Source organism: Electrona antarctica (assembly GCF_951216825.1).
Source record: "Electrona antarctica genome assembly, chromosome: 6".
Lineage (NCBI taxonomy): Eukaryota > Metazoa > Chordata > Actinopteri > Myctophiformes > Myctophidae > Electrona > Electrona antarctica.
The window spans coordinates 17,597,888-17,615,659 of NC_136811.1; the positions used below are offsets into that span (position 1 = coordinate 17,597,888).

Consider the following 17,772-nt stretch of genomic DNA (forward strand, 5'->3'; position numbering starts at 1 on the left):
CCACGTCTCTTCCCCCTTCTACAGGTCTTCCAGAATAACCTCGCAACACTGTATGGAATTCAGACACATTACTGTCTCCACACCCTTGTTGACAGTCCCTCAAAATCCTAACCCATGTATCACAGGGTTAGACATTGCAGGTTAAGTAGTTGGACACACTGGAACATCCTGGTCCAAGTTAACCACTCACCTTTTCTTTGAGTCATTTTCTACACTTTATATATTGTTTTCATATTGTGATATACATGTAGAGCAATTTGATATACATTTACAACACAAATTGTCCCCCTGGAGATAATCACAATTTGTCTCGTCTAAAGTTGTCTTGTCCGAGGTCCACCCCACTTGCTGTAGTTGTAACGATGGCGACTGCTGTGCTAGTCGGCCGTCCTGCGAGTGTCTTTATTAAGACAACAAGCTCCTGTTCCCCTGTGGCCATCCCAGCAACAGTCCAACAGAGGAAGATCCACCACAGTGACCACACCGTTATACCCAAAGGGAAAGGAGGTCGCTGCCAAATGGGGGACCCCATGCCTCTGCTTTTGATAACATATGAAAAAGAAAGTAAGTAAGAAAAGATAGGATGAAAAGATAAAAGTAACACAATTTGAATATTTAATAACAAAGGAATGAGATAAAGCTATACACTTAAGATTATTCCATTAGAGGAATTTATTTGAATTGGATCAGAGAGAGTCGAGGCTGCCTACTTCCACAGCTGACTGTCTGGCTTACTGAGGATTCATATCAGTTTCAAAGTTTTTCCTCCCCTCATATACTTATACTGATGACAGATTCCACATCATGTCGCAATAAACAAGACATCATTCAGTAATGAACCTTTTATATCTTAAGACTGTTTCTTCTGCCTTGTGCACTGCAGGCAACACTTGGACTTCAGTTTAAAGGTGGATAGAGCCCGCACACCAGGATATACAGTAGGTGCAAAAATGTGTCTTTATTTCATTCTTCTGACAAGTTTGTATCCTAGGCTGTTGCAGGCCTTGTATTCAAAGTTTGAATTGAATAAAATTACAAAAGTACTGTATAGTCTTTGCTAACTAAAACTCATGTAATAACGAAAACAGTGATTGACAAAACGTTTTAGTTTACAGAAGACGATAACTAAATGAAGCTGTATAACAAATATCCTAAAAGAGTATAGGATAGGGAACATATTAAACACAATCTATATATTTTCATAGATATATTTTCCTCAGAAACATTGAAAATCTATACTGTATGTACAACTGCTGTGATAAACCATGACAGAGACAAATAAACTAACAGTAACAGGATAAAGAATGTATAGCCTCCAAACTGGTATTTATAAATGAATGAAATACATAAAAAAAATGATGTTGCTTGCTTGCTTTATTACAGTCATTACAGAGAAGGGAATAACATTTTACTCGTTTCACTCATGATATGACCAAATTTCACAATTAAAAACGGTTTATAATGTTTTAGAAATATGAAATAAAAGCAATAGCGTAATCCAGTATCCAGGCAAGAGTCATGAGATCAATCAATCTTAACCGACAGGGATGAGACAGAGTCATAGCCATAAATCTAACTTAACCGACAGGGATCAGCCAGATATTCAGAACCAGGTAATCAGGCAGGAGTTCAGACAGGAAGGTTCAGGAGTCATAATAAACATTAGAAGTCTTAGCTTGTAGCCTTGTAGACACAAATCTTATTTTATTTATTTGGTAAGTGACGCGGTATTGTCACGGTAGTGTCTTCCACCAGTAGTGGAAGAAGTAAGGCCTTACTCAGATGCTTTACTTAAGTAACAGTACCACAGTGTAGAAATACTCCCTTATTTAAAGCCCTGGCTGTAATCACATTTTTACTTGAGTAATAGTACAAAAGTATTGGCATCATACTTAAAAGTAAAAGTCCTCATTGTGATTGGCCTATTTATTTTAAATCTTTAATGTTTCAAAATTCGTGAAACGTGTGCCTGCACGTGATCTTATATATCTGCAATTTTTTACATTTTTGAAAAATCTTGAAAGTGATTGAAACATTTAGAATAATTTGCCTTTTTTAACACAAATCTTCTCTTCTCGGGTCCCTGGCACTAAGAAACATAATCGTTTGAGAACCACTGATTTAGACGGCATTTGTAGAATCAACCTCAGGTCTTAATGGGTTAACATAATTAGAGTGAGTCTGACTATGTGTCTGAAGTGTCATACATGACTGTCCTGCTGCAATGGATCTATTCACCTGTCTGTTCATCCTGCTCTTCTCTTCTGGGTATAGGTCTGACCTTCATGCTGATAGACTTCAGGGAATAGAGGCTACCTTTCCAATAATGCCACATAACACCAATTTCAGAATTTCTGTCATAAACTCCCCACATATAAATTCCATTGGGATTTGAAATCGCACAATTGTAGTACCAGTACCCCCCAAAACGTATTCCTGCACAATTTCCTGTGCTATGATCTCGGTCTAGAGTGGAGAATTTCTGTCCATTGTGATAGCCCAGTGAGTCACCTGTGTGGAGAGAGTTAAAAACAGAAGGTAAGTGCAGTTCAACATTGACTACATCATCATCATCATCATCATCATCATCATCATCATCATCATCATCATCATCATCATCATCATCATCAACAACATCAGCAGCAGCAGCAGCATTATAATCATCAACACAAATCAATTTGTCTTTAGTTTAAAATTCCTGTTTAAAGGACAACTTTGTTTTTTTTTCCCAACCAAGGTTCATGTTTTAGGTTGCTATTAGAGAAAGTAAAAGGTGAGTGTTAACTTTTTTCATTTGCTGCTTTATTTAGTTTTAAGGATTTTAGCATTCGAACAAGTGGATAAATACGTCTTTTTACAAAGATTTACGCAGATTTCTTTATTATTATTTATTATAGTCCTACTAGACCCCAGGAAATTACATCTGGCCACAAAAGATCACAGGATCTATTGAATGTGAAGGTGGAGGTGACAAACTGATGATCCTATATGACACACCTATATGCATCCCCCTAGGTTCCAGGTGTTCGTTCAGAACTGTGGCCAAATGTAATTTCTTATGGGACTATAAGAGGACTATAGTAAATAACAATGAAGAAATCTCACTACATCTTTCTACAAAAAGAAAGAGTAATATTAGAAAATGTGTTTTACATATGTGGGCCTCCTGGTGGCGCTATAAAGAGCAGATGTGAAAAATTCCAGGCAAAGGTTTTTCCTTGGCCTCTAGGGAGTTGGCATAAAAAGTGATCCACAGATCCGTGCAGTTAGAGGTAAAAACACTTTTCGGCCAGTTATAGCGCCACCATGAGGCTGAGTTGAAAATGTTCATGTGGCATTTCTTCCTCGGCCTAGTGGGAATGTGCGTGCACAATTTCACGGAAATCACACGATGTGTTCATGATTTGCAGCATTTTGTTTGAAACTGAGCACTCCTGCAAACTTTGGAAGCCAATCTTAGCCAATCAGGATGGAGTCTGAGAAATCTGAAACACCAGTTTCGTTGAATGGCTCTAGAGAGACTGTGTACCAATTTGCGTGATGTTTGGACAAAATCTGTAGGTGTACTGTCCAAAAACTTGTTTTGCACAAAGCGGCCTCCTGGTGGCGCTATAACAGGCCGTTCTGGACATTTTGGGGCAGAGGTTCATCGTTGGCATCCAGGGAGTGTGTGTGCAAAAGTTGGCATCGACCAGGTTAACAGTGCCGGAGATTAGCTGTTCACAGACGGACGGACACACGGACGGACGGACACACGGACACACGGACGGACGGACACACGGACGGACGGAGTGCAAAACATACTCTCTCCCCATGCCTTCGGCCTGGTGGAGACAAATATTGTACTTTATTTAGTTACTTTGATTATTATTACAAAACATACATTACCCACATCAGCACTCGGCCATTTAAAAATACCGATCTACAAGCTCACAATGCAATGTGTTGTGAGATTGTAGATCAGCTATTTCCGGCTAAGGGATTCTGTGTAGAAGGGCAGGGCAAGGGTAAGAAGAAGGACATGCAGGGCCAAGAATAGACAGAAAAGTATATTTAGTTTAGTATTTTTTAAGTTTAAAGATTTGAATATTGTTTTTCTTGCAGTGTTTGTTCAGCCTAAAGTCGACTCAGGTGAAATCAGCTTGAAAAAGAGGGGGAAAAGTAAGTCTGTTATTATTATTATTATTTTTTTTTAAGAAAATGGGCATGTAGGCCTATTGTAGTTTTGTAGTGTTTTTATTTGTACATGTGAGAGGGGGGAAGGGAAGGGCAATGGCAAGTTGCAACACACACACACACACACACACACACACACACACACACACACACACACACACACACACACACACACGTTTTCTGATGTTTAATTGCTATATATTTTCCAGTTGTTGGCAGGTAAGCTCCAGGCTCTTCTTTTTTGTATAAAGGCTGTCAAATTCAGCAAAAATGTATGTACTTTTACTTTGATAATTTAGGTATATTCTGATGTTAGACCATCCCCTGAGCAGAGTGGGCTAGCCTGCAGACCTCAGAAAACCTGTATTTCTACATACAGGGCATTCTTAATGGCTTGTGCCTTGTTTATGTAACCACAGACAGTTTTTCCTTGATTCAATAGCAATATATTTGATTATATTGATTAGATCAGATATGCTCCGATCATATTCAACATATGCAACATTTTCTCACAACAGTAAACTGGACACATTGTGGTGATATAATTGTAATTCTATTTTTGTTGTTGTTTAACCAGAAATCAGTTTTGAGACCCAGTGAGGAAAGTCTGTGTACTGCAACTCCAGAGCGTCAGAGATGGACAGCGTTCGCTTTCCACGTGTGGTATCTGGTTTCTACCATTGTAGGCTACACTCTATCATACAAAATACTAATTGGGAGAGGACGTTCGCGAGCAGCTCCAGGAAAGGGGGTCATGCCTATGTTCCCTCAGCCCTAGTATGTTCTCCCATTTCAAAACAGACCCTATGTTCCCTCAGCCCTACGTTCCATCAATCCGATAAGTGCAAGTGTAATAAATGTAATAGTGTAATAAGTACATTAGTGTAATAGTGTAATAAGTATAATAGTGTAATAGTGTAATACAGACAGCATTTTTTTTCAATGAAATTGGCTGAAAAAAGCCACTCGTACTATAATCTCCTTTTAGCCATTAGATGGCACCATTTCCCCCAAAAACAGCTCGTCCCGTCTCGTCTTTTTTTCTCCTCATCTTTTTTCTCGTCTCGTCTTTTTCTTCTCGTCTCGTCTCTTCGTCTCGTCTTTTTTGTCTCGTCTCGTCTTTTATTTCTCGTCTCGTCCTTTTTTCTCGTCTCGTCATACTAATAGGTTCATAATCATTTCTAAAATGAATTAACTTATAATTATATCGGTCGGCCTCATGGTGGCGCTATAACAGCCCACTTTACGTATTGGCTTATAACTCTTGAACCATAGGTTCAATTTCTTTTTCCCTGGATTTCTTGGGCCATGACGCATCTGACCATATAGGCCACGCCCATTTCCGTCAGGATAGATTTTCCGCCATTTTCAATTTTCTCCAAAACACACTTGTTGCTCCTCCTCCTACAGTTTTTGTCCAAATATCACAGAAATTGGTACACATGATCTCTGGACCTATCCGATTAAAACACCACAGGCCAGACTTTTGGTAGTCCATATCGTTCGTCTGTAATCGCCGTCCGAAGTTTTTGCCAGTTTGCCAGTCAGTAGGCGTTGACACCACGCATCTAAATCAAGGAAGCAGGCACGACTGCAATTCATTTTAATGTCTCTGATTTTTATCGGGTGCACGGTCTAGGAAGAACCTGTTAAACAAGAGAATACCAGCACTCATGGAACTGTCCTTAAAGGAACTTTATTGTTTCCATAGGTTTTTAATCTGAGCATTTCCCAGAGTATAATTTGTCAGTGTTCCTTGTATATATATTTTTTACCTCATGGTTCAATTTGGTAATGTGTAAAAAGGCTGAGTCACACTTGTTGTTCACAGCACACACCTGACAAAAGACCATTGATATGAAATATTCAGACTGCACATGACCAAGACATCTCCCTTCAGGAAGGGTACATGGGTATTTGTGACATGGGGTGCCGGAGCTAAAGGAAACCCTATTACTAAAGTACGGCTTTCCCGGTGGATTGTGGAGGCCATCCAACTGGCTTATGCCAGTACAGGGTTGCAGCCTCCTGAAGGCCTGAGGACACAGGATGCTGCCATACCCTGCGTAGAGCAGGTGTCTTATATATACAGATATAAGACACAAAGTTAAGAAACAAAATTGCTAGTTCAATCACATTGGAAGTGGCTCGGGAGGCATCCTTTGGTTAGACATAAGGTTGATGAGGGGTGCATTAAGACGACCGGATTAAGGTTGGTGAGGGGTGCGTTAAGGGTTGGGAGAGGGTTACGGTTAGGTTTAGGTGTGCTGTCCCGTGGGAGGTTAGGTTAGGGTGAGGGTTTGAGATGGTTAACATCGGTAGACAACTTGACTGCGTGTGCGTGCGTTGGTTTTGATTTGTGAGTTCTCTTGGCACAGTACCATGGGTGTGTATACGCATAACAAAACCATGATGCTTCTATGCAACGATTGGTATGAAAAACATAACTGAAGCTGAGAAGGGCCACACCTATGGGGATTAATGTGGTTGACACGCACTGTAGGAGGAGAAGATGAGTTCAGATATGTACCAGTGCCACTGTCTGCTATTTTGTTTAAAGCTGTATTACACCTCAAGCAGACTGTAATTATGAAACCTTTTAATTAATTGTCTGGTTTGGGTGTTATTTTGTTCATAAAGTGCATGCTATTCTTGTGTGATCCTCAACACAGGATTTGATATATCCAGACTAACATTATTAGTATTGCTGCCACCACCAATAACCATGATAGTATATCTGCACCCGGGGGCATCACTATGCCAGCTTGTGAATGTGATGGACATTTCCATTAATGTTTTTTTTTTGCCCACGGACATGCAAAACAAGTGATCAATGATATTACCAGAACACAAATGTACAGCCTACAGTACTAATTGACTCTTGACGTGTCATAGTGTCTACTCTATTCCACTGCGCTACACATTTTAAAATAAGTCACTTATCAAAACTTATTTTTGGGGAAAAGCCAATCTACAAGCTCACAACACATTACGGCATGTTGTGACCTTGTATAGATCAGCAATTGTCCTTTCTTCTTAGCCTATAATGACATGCCCAAAATTGGGATGTCAGGGTTAAAGTAGTTACCGTAGCTATAGTTCTCTATCGTGTTCGAGACTGGCTCTCCACTACAAATTATTCAATTTGTACGGGAAGCTGACCCCTCGGGGCAGTGTTCATGGATATCTCTTTAAGACACATCATCTACGGTGGCCCTGCCCAGATGCCAATCAGCGGGCTATTTAAGCCCCGTCTGGACATGGCCACTTCGATCTTTTGATTTCCACGAGAGCAGACGTTTCGTGTATCTCAGCAGTTTTGACACTTAAACAATATATAAATATATAAACAACATACAGCTGCGTGGCACAAAGTCCACTTACCGAGGTAAGAAGAGAGCTGGTCGTCTCGACGACTCCTCTCGGGGCGCCGCGTAGCTCCACAAAAACAACAACAGCAAACAAGCTGAGTGCCGAACCCGCTCGCGGAGGAAGCCTCAGTCTTGTCCGTGTGTCCGTCCCTGGTGAAACCTGACCACGTTGGGGGAAACCTTGCGACGGCGCTCGGCGTGGCCAAAGGGTCCCAAGCGTAAAACCTTGGGCACCCTGGCTGCATAGCGTTGTGAGACCCGGAGCGGAACCGACCCAGTCGGAGAAACGCCGGGTTAATCATCGCGGCTGTATACCGCTGCGGCGGTCGGCGGGGTAGAACCCAGAGGAGCTGACCCAGTCGGCGGCTCTCTGAGGCCATCTGCTGTCGCTGTTCGCTGCCGCCGCGGTCCAAACCGGACCACACGACAGAGAGTGAGACAAGCTCACGAGAGTAAACAAAACATTCCAGCGTGCTCCAACTTCCTCATGGCATGAGCGTCATAGTGTAGGAGGAGGCGCGTCAGGGACGGCTGCCAGACTGCACTGTGCCTCATGGTTCACAAGAGGGCGATGTGGCTCAAAGATCAGGAGATAAAAACTCCCGATGACCCACAGCGTCAGGCGCTGCAAATCGCTTACTCTGTCACAATTGGTTCTGGTTAATATATACTGGTTAATATATACTTATGCTTATAAGTATGAAAATGGCGATCTACAACAACACACTATGCATGTGGACTTGTAGGCCGACTTGAATTATATACAAAAGTTTGGAGGGCTCCAGGGTGCTTAATGTCAGATCGTTTTGTGCTAGAGCGCCTCAGAGTGGCCTAGCAATAAACTGCTAGGCTAGCAGTTTATGTGCAACCTCTTTTAGAAAAAAGAGAGGTCCATAACTCTGCTGGTGACACAAAACAAACGGTGGACATTGATTTGTTATGGACATCTGTCCTAACAAAGAGAGAGCGCATGAGAGTCCCGTGTCATGGGGTCTTAGGGTACCATGTTGCCTTGATTCATTGATGCAGCTTGTGAGATTCTGCATAGGGTAGATTGTGACCCTTCACGTTCAAGCAATTACTATGTGCCCACTCCCTGTTGAGCACAGTCCAAACAGGTAAAATATGTGTACAATACAATAAGTATATACATATAGGTGTATATAAATACACATATAATAAAGAATATAGGTATATATAGAATATGTTAATATATCTATATAGAGACAAGAGGAGATGGAAACAGTGGGGTTTCTCAGGCCACATGTGGAGCTCATATGCCCACAGAGGATGGCCATGACCAGGGTGTGTCCCGCAGGGGCCCTGGTATGAGGATCCCGCCTCCTGTACGAATGGTCTCATCCTTCCAGCTGAGGCTGGGGGGGGGGGGGCATGGGGGCCTGTTTTTAGAGGCAAAAGGCCAGTCATTTCCACTTCAGCCTAACAGACTAAAATGTTCCAGGTTGGCAGAGCTGGGTGAGCTAAGCTCATGCTATGGCTCCGCCTCTTTTCTGCCCTGCCGGGTATGGACAGGTCTGTAAAGAGGGATTTTGTGAAAGTTTCTGTGAGACTACTTACGAGTGTCGGCAGCCTATTAATGCACTACAGTGTGCAGTTTAGGGAGTGAGCGTTGAGTCGCCCTCTCTGGGTAGCTGTTGTGTCTCGTTTGTAGGGGAGACTAACAAAATCCCTTGGGGTCAGACGGCCATTATAGCACACTATACAGGCGTATTGTTTATTGAATGGATCCCCATTAGCTGACGACAGCTAATCTTCCTGGGGTCCATATAAAATACATACAAAAAGTACTTAGATACATGTATTGTTGGTCTTGCGCCAGCTTACGCGCCTGTGATGTAGTTCGGTATTGTGGATCTGGGTTCAGTGACACAAACAGAACATGCTGGGTCTGTCGAATGTTTCCCTTTATGCTGGGCAGTCATCATAGCGCACTATACTGTCGTATTGCTGGCGGGGCGTCAGCTCACGCGACAGGGGTGTAGTTCTGTCACAGACAGGACGTACTGGGTCTGTCTGTCTGTTAAAGGCAACATACAGCTGCGTGGCACACAGTCCGCTTACCGGAGGTAAGAAGAGAGCCAGTCGTCTCGACGACTCCTCTCAGGGCGCCGTGTAGCTCCACAAACAACAACAGCAAACAAGCTGAGTGCCGAACCCGCTGGCGGAGGAAGCCTCAGTCTTGTCCGTGCGTTCGCTCCCTGGTGAAACCTGACCACGTTGGGGGGGAAACCTTGTGACGGCGCTCGGTGTGGCCAAAGGGTCCCAAGTGTGAAGCCGACCTCGTTGGTGGAGCCTTGGGTCCCTGGCTGCATAGCGTTGTGAGACCCTGAGCGAAACCGACCTCGTCGGAGAAACTCTGGGTTAAACATTGCGGCTGTATACCGCTGCGGCGGCCGGCAGGGTAGAACCCAGAGAGAGAGCTGACCGAGTCGGCGGATCTCTGAGGCCATCTGCTGTCGCTGATCGCTGCCGCCGCGGTCCTGGGGCCCGTTTACGCACCTAGGTGTGACTCTGCGTGGTATAATCCGGTTACCGGTTTGAAACCACAGAGAAAGCTCTTCTCATCCAGAGAAGTCACAAACTCCTGGCTGTCTAGGCGCAGCTAGCCAACACAGGGCTATTTTTTCAATGCCGCCAGCACCTGCTTACACATGGCGCTTCGGTGACCATAAGGGCCCCGACCTTATGGAGGAGCTACAGCAACTGGCTTCAGGCTCCCTAGGCAGTGGCAGGCAACTGGCCTCGACAGCTCCTCAAGCTGCACAACCCCAGTTAGGTTTGGCAGCTCCGGTTGGAGGCCAACCGGCGGGGTATGGCTAGACGTGCTCAGCGCGCTGAGCCCACTCCTCAGTCCTGACAGTTCAGGGAACCCAGCCCCCGCCTGCTGTCTCTCGAGACAGTGGCTGTCAATTCAGGTGGACCCCTGGGTAGGTTCCACCATGTCTTAGGTGGGTTGTATGCTACATACAACACTCCCCGGTCAAGGAAGGGCTAGGGTTTGACAGGCCGGCCTCCGAGGCAACTGGCCTGCCATGCTCGAATGGGGGATGCTTATTCTCAGACCCCGAGATCCGACGCACTGACGCTATCTCACGACAGAACCTGAGTTCTGTGCCCTCCCATTCAGCATATACCTAGCCCCCTGCGTTGACGCAGTCCTGGGACCCTGGCATCGGGAGAGCCTTCACATCCAAAATTGGTTGACCGGCTGTTGTGCGTTTGCTCAAGAGGTGAAGTGCCACAACAATGTGGCTTCGGCAGCACGTTGGGCACCTAGGCCGGTGCCCCAACTGGAGGGCTTGCAGGAGTCAGTTCTCACAGTCCGCAAGGTTTCTCGCCATGTGTTGGAGGGAAAAGCTGGGACTCTGTCCCTCGCTCCAGTGACGGGCCACCTTCAGGGCTCACCCCGATTACAGTGAGCCAGCTTGGGCCTCCGCCCCTTAGGGCTGAGGGCAACCACGGTGCACTTTGTTCCCCCGGCTCCCCGGAACATGTGACCAGTGCATTATCTGTCATTTACGGTCAGGCACAGTGTCAGTTTACATGTATGTAAACGTGTATAGTTCCGTCTGTTCACACAGCAGAGTGTGACGAGACTGTCAGGGGTGAGCAGAACCACCATAAGGGTTATTACGGCATGGCCGTTTAAGCGCCTGGGTGTAATTGTGTGTGGTGGAAACCGGTTATCAGAGCCACGAAGTGAGCTCCCTCCATCCAGGGGTAATGGGCTAATAGATGGTATACTATGCAGATACCATACATGGACACATGTTCTCATCTTTTTGTAACTTGGATTTGTTTTTCTTGACTACAAATGTGACGAATGCTATATAACCGATTATTTTCCTGATATACTACTTTGTTTCAAAGCTCTGCTTATTCTGATCTCGCTCTTTGTCACTCTGGATATGAGTGTCTGCTAAATGCTTATGTTGTAAATTGTGAAGTGGTTGAATGGTCTTCAGACAGCCATGCCCTAAGCAGGCAATTAATGTAAATGTTTGACCGGTAGCTGCAGTGCAGAGTGTATGAGGAGATGTGCACGGTGCTGGAGGGACGCTACCCCACGTACAGCGACCGACACCGCCTTCCCGTCCTGGGCTCTGTGATCAACGAGGTGCTCAGACTGAGACCCGTAGCTCCACTGGCAGTGCCACACAGAGCCATCAGAGACAGCAGGTCAGCGCTGATAATACTATACGTACATATTATTTTTCATAGATTCTAATTTAATTCTTGACTGAGGCTTGTTTTCACAGTTTTGAGTATAGACCTCAAAAAGCAGTAGTTCTCAACCTTTTCAGGCCATTACGACCCCCCAAAATAATTATATTTGAACTGCAGTTCTTGTCTGGACCCCAACATCGAGAACCACTGATCTAATCTGTGTACCTTGTATGTGTTTAGCATCGCAGGCTACTTCATCCCTAAGAACACGGTGATCATTCCCAACCTGTTCGGAGCGCACCACGACCCTGCAGTTTGGACTGACCCATATGACTTCAAACCAGGTCCTTCCTGGGCGGGTTGGGGTGCACACCATTCCTTTCACTTGACTCAGGGTTCCATTTGTAAAGACATTTTCTTAACCACTTGAACTTACTTTAAGCCATACAGCAAACAGTATATTGTCGCTGTCGGGCAGAAACCTCCTTTCTCCATATTTTAACCTTTTGTGTTTTTTCGTAAATGAATGCCCTACTGCCTACTTGATCATACTATATCATCACACAGAGAAATAGCAGATCCACAAGCTTGAAATGCATTTGTGCTTGTAGATCTGCTACTTTTGAGTAGTTTTGGACATAATTAGGTTTCCACCCGACAGAGACGATATACTAATTACTATATGTTCAGACCGATATGCGACCTTCACACCTATAGCACAGGGCACAGAGTGACCTTTACCCTATGATTCTACTCAGTCTGAGCAGAAGCATGCAGGGACAAATCATATCCCCACAGTAGCCATACAAATGAATGACCAGATCGGACATACTGTATGTTCACTTCGATCCCTCTTAGCAAATAGATCCCTGCTACATCAATCAAATATAACGCTAACTCTCTCTTTCAGAGCGTTTTCTGGAGGGAGGCGGAGGCTCCACGCGTGCTCTGCTGCCTTTCGGAGGAGGTGCTCGGCTGTGTCTCGGGGAATCCGTTGCCAAAGTGGAACTCTTTCTGTTCACTGCCTACTTGCTGAGAGATTTCCAGTTTGTTCCTCCTGAGAATGAGGCCTCTCTGCCAGACCTGAGAGGAGTTGCCAGTGTGGTGCTCAAGGTCAAATCCTATGACGTTATAGCTCGCCCAAGACCCGCCACTTAATCTGTAGTGTTTTATTCTGTGTTTAATATAAGAAGTTCGGAATGTGTGTGGAAATGTGCATGAAACAAATTTGTTAAATAATCATTAAACCTTAAGATGTCTAAATTGTCTATTCAGCATAATGTTGTTATCTTCATCAGTGCAACTGAAACATTCTGGATGGACAAATTAACAAGAATATGGGATCTCAACCTGTAACTCAAACAGTCAGCTGTCCTCATTTGATTGGTCGTGCTCCCAGTCAATCAAAAGGGCACGAGTTAACCCCAAGCCCTTTCTTTCTGTGTGAGCCCTGCCCATTCTTACCTAACCGTGACCCCACAAACGTCATGCTTGAACTTAAAGTCATACTGTGTAACCTTTTGAATTGAATCAAAATTGTATTTTTGATATACATTCTCACTGGCATTTGTTTCCCCACAATAACCATGGTTGGGGGTAAAATCAGATAGTGAATGCAAACTCAGGTATGCATGTTGATAAACAAAAACAGAAATGAAACCCATGTGTGTTCATAAACAAAACAAAAAAACAAACAAGAAAATTAACTTTTAAAAGTTGAACCTGACTCGGTGTTGATTTCAACCACAGAAGTTATTACAGAGTTATTAGCGAATTATTTTGGGATGAGGTTATTAGGCCGTGTTTGTTTCACTCTCCATGGTGCTGAACAGACATACAGTAAAGCATAGTGAACAGCTCATGGACAGTAACAAAGTATATTTACTGTACTGTACTGCTCATACAATTAAAACCAGCCTGTGAAGGTGTAAGGGTTTTACATCATGGCACGTAGGGGCAATAAGCTGTCAAGAGCTTGTAGATTTGCTATTTTCAAATAGAGTACTTGAAGGTAGAACTCCATATTTGGGACGGCTAACCCCTTTGGTGATGTCATCGCCATGATATATCAGGTATATCCATATTTGGGCCTCATCATGATCACAAGTGAAAGTCAGAGCGGTCAGATGAACCTACACTCTCCACAGCACTGCTCATGTACATATGGAAGACAAGGAGACAGTCTCGAGGTGAGTTAACTTCATACACATGTACAGTATGTGTTGTTTAAGTGCATGTGTTCTGTACCACTGTCATCATAGAGGTTGGTGTTATAGTGTGTTAGACTGGTAGAGGTGACATTCACATGTAGCATGGCTCAAATGCCTAATATCTCCCCCTATACCCTATTTTCATGTGACACCTCATTGTGCGATGCAGGCCTTGATCTCTCCAAACACAGCCAACACACCATGGCAGACTAAGCTTTGCAACTATCAAATATATGAATGCAACTTAACTAGAGTGACTTAGTTTAACTGTTTATGTGTGTGTTCCACAGGGTACTGTACCAGAGGAAAAGCAGACACCGGGAATTCTAAAACACATTTGTATCTTTATTGCTGTCTGTGTACTCTCAAACAACTATGGTTAATGCAGTACTACTACTATTGATAGATAGATGGAGCACTTCTACCACAACTACTCTATTACTAATGCAGGCAAATTGAACCTGACATTACAGAAGAGACAGAAGAGAGATCTAGGAGGGGAATTGTTTTATTTTACTGTTGAAACGTAGAATGAAAACAGGAATATTTCCCCATATTTTTAATTCAATTATCTAGATCTAATAAAGGTTATATTGATTATATCTATACAATATTAATTATTCTGTTGTTTACATCCTCAGATGGTCACCTTACGGTCCTTACCTATGACAGCTGCCCTCCAGAGTTAGACTCGACCTACCAGAGTCTCAATCCAGCCACCATGGATCACAACTTCACTGTGCTCTACAGTCATACCAACACACACATAGTGTACACTATGTAGGCCTACACACTGTACTCTATAGTCATACCAACACAAACTTGTAGAGTACAGTGTGTACACTGTACTTCTACACCAAGGCTTCCCACACATTTCATGCTGTGACCCACAAAATAATTTGAACTGAGGCATTACATTTAGTTTGACTCTGTTCCACAGATACAGTAGCTGGCTCTAGCCCCTGAATCGCTATAACAATGCCCATTCAAAACAATATGTTCTGGTGAATAATCAATGATGGAGTGAAACAAAATGAAAATGAGAGTGTCAGGCTACAGATACAGCCATTTTCTTGTGTTTGGAAGCGCTCGTTATCAGTAAAGCAACCTCCTGCTGCCTCCTGCATTATGTGTAAATTCTAAACAGATGGTACACATGGGCTGTTGAGTGATAGTCAACGAGCACTTCCAAACTCCAGCAGAAAAAAATCATCTGCAAGGAATTTCTTGACAGGAAGTAGCTCATAACATGTCTACAGTGGATTTTCATTAAATAAACATTGCAGACAGAAAGAGGATAATTCAAGCTTTCCGTTCAGCTGCAATGTTGCTGAGTTTGACGTAATTTAATACAATTAGATAGGACTGTTCTGTTTGGATGAATGGGCTGTCTATGGGAAGTTGCACCTAGGTAGCACCTTGCTGGCAAGATGGCAGCCGTGTGCATATCATCAATAGCCTTAAGTCCTCAGGCTATGGACCTGTGACCAGGGCCGTATTTATGCACAGGCAAGCTAGGCAAATGCCTATGATCTGTCATGGGAATTGCAATTGGGGGCCCTGGCTCCACCAGCCCAATGGCTAATTTGGCCCTGGCTGTACCTTGAGATGGCAGTATGTTCCATGTACTCCATGACATAATTTCTAATGAGTTAACTAATCTGTAGCACTGTCTCTGTCTGAAATGATGCTGCTGTAAACTGCAGTTTAATGATTATTAAAGTGTTTTTCATTATTAAAGAGTTTTCAGTTTGCCAACTTCTGTTAAAGTGTTTTCTGTGTGACAGTGTCATACCTGAAAGTAACCACTGAGTGCCGCTATAGAACCAATTATATCCTATCCTTCCTCACAAATGCAAGAAGACAAAGTACAGTATTAAACAGCAAAGATATGACATTTATAATGGATCAAAGTTCGCAATGCTCAGCATTATATTCAGCAGACAGTGTTGAACATGTAGCCTAACAAAATAAAGCTAAATTATACAAATAATTTGTATGTGTTGTTTTTAATAATTTGTTTGATTGGCTAGTGTTAACTAATTTGTGGTATTTTAATGTATGTTAAAGCCCTATCGTAGGTTGTCCCTCCTACTGAGAAGGAATTGTTTACTCAGGGAGGATTCATAGTCATAGTTGAAAGTGAAGTGCCTGTCAGTATCACCTTGTTTTTTCACTATTAATTAGTTATGACACACACACTTGATGTTAAGGATATGAAAAACGTTTATTTTTTTAATGATCAGTGTGTTTTCTTACAATACTCCACATTATTTTTAATCTATTTTTATGATTGAGGCTACATACGTATGTTTTTTTTTGTATTTTTATCATTGAGCATTAACATTTATTTCTATATTTACATACATGTTTTTTTTGGGACTAGAACCTTAAAGAAGCAGACACAGATTTTGCCATTCCATGAATTTTATTTAATCAATCAAAATACCATTTCATTATTATCATAATTATTGATTTGCAGTATTTCTTTTTCAGAAAAAAGAAATGAAACATTGTTAATGATTTGTTAACTATATCATTAGATTAATCATAGCATAGACTATTTATGAAACCTACGCACACACAAAAATAAAGTCCTCATGAAATCATGCAATCATTAGAAAATGTAAGCAAATGGAATATATTGGAATCATTTAAAGATGTCCCCTGGTTCACTCCACTACCTTGTCCCCTGAAGATCCAAAGCAAAGAGAAAACAAAACAAAAACAAATGTTATCAACTTTAATTATATTGAGATGTCAGCAGTTCCGATCCTTGCTGTCTCTGTTATTGTTATTCTTGATACTCACAGCTGATTGGTCCAATGGTGATGGGTTTGACGGGTGTGGAAACGGAGCGACGACGCCTCCCTGAGCAAACCTGTGAATGGTGAAGGAATAGCAGTAAGCAGTGAAGCACACACTTTGCTACTGACTTTAACTGTCTGGTGTGAAACAGCAGAGTGTGGAAATAAAGTGTGAAACTTACAGGAGAACATGAGGAGGCTCTCTGGTCACACAGGTGGAGGCTGCAGTGAAGGTAGATATCTCTGTAGTCTCCATCGAACAGGAAGAGCAGGGCAGAGAAACGAGCCTGGAGGGAAGAGCCGCTCTCAACCACGGTCACCTGACGACGGTTGGTAGAACACCTGGAGAAAATACATCATCATATTTTTCATCCCTCATTCTTCATTAATTAATTTACTTATTAATTTATGAAGGATTTTACATTCATACAAAGACACTGAGTTCACATCATAGTTACCATATACCCCATACCACACTCCGACCCAACCTTCACTTATTGTGACACAAACATCTGCTGAGGCTGAAGAGAGAAACATACTTGTTTTGAATGAGGAAGTGTCGCATGACGTCATCAGGGCTGGAGGAGTGAGTGGCGTAGCAGTCGTCCAGAACGACCACAAACCTTGGATCTGTTTCCCCTACAGATACTCCTACATACAGGGCAGAGCCCACTGGCAGGGTGACTGAGCCTGCTGGGTAAGGCTCTGTGTAGTTGGAGTTTTGGAACAAGGACATGGAGGCACTGGCTGGGGAACCCACACCTGAATTGGCACCTTCAAGCCTGTCAGGGAAACATATGGCATTTAAAGGATCAAACTGTATCTATGGTTTGGTTTGGCCTTGTGGCCGGCTGGCTGTCACTGTTGGCAGACACATTTTGAAGTGCAAACTAAGAACTGTCTTGGGAAAAATATATATGGCCAACACTGAATGTATAAAATGTGGCATATAAATAGTTTCTGAAGCCTGTCATATTTTGATATTGGCAGCCTGGAACAGAGAAACAAATTGAAGCCAGA

General features: G+C 43.0%; 2 protein-coding genes across 2 annotated transcripts; one reads left to right on the forward strand and one right to left on the reverse strand.

The window, feature by feature from the left end:
* Window positions 1-11,604: 11,604 nt before the first annotated feature.
* Window positions 11,605-12,893, forward strand: LOC306924984 (steroid 21-hydroxylase-like; the record flags this gene model as incomplete). Its single annotated transcript, XM_079503663.1, has 3 exons — window positions 11,605-11,747; window positions 11,976-12,079; window positions 12,646-12,893. The coding sequence occupies 3 exons, from the start codon at window positions 11,605-11,607 to the stop codon at window positions 12,891-12,893; spliced, it is 495 nt and encodes a 164-aa protein (XP_079359789.1).
* Window positions 12,894-16,362: 3,469 nt separating this feature from the next.
* Window positions 16,363-17,512, reverse strand: LOC306924807 (pancreatic secretory granule membrane major glycoprotein GP2-like). The gene is made up of 4 exons (XM_079503458.1): window positions 17,292-17,512; window positions 16,935-17,094; window positions 16,757-16,826; window positions 16,363-16,637 (listed from the first exon to the last, which is right to left on the reverse strand). Exons 1-4 carry the CDS (start codon window positions 17,486-17,488, stop codon window positions 16,618-16,620), a joined length of 447 nt encoding a protein of 148 aa, XP_079359584.1. The 5' UTR covers window positions 17,489-17,512; the 3' UTR covers window positions 16,363-16,617.
* Between the last annotated feature and the right edge of the window lie 260 nt (window positions 17,513-17,772).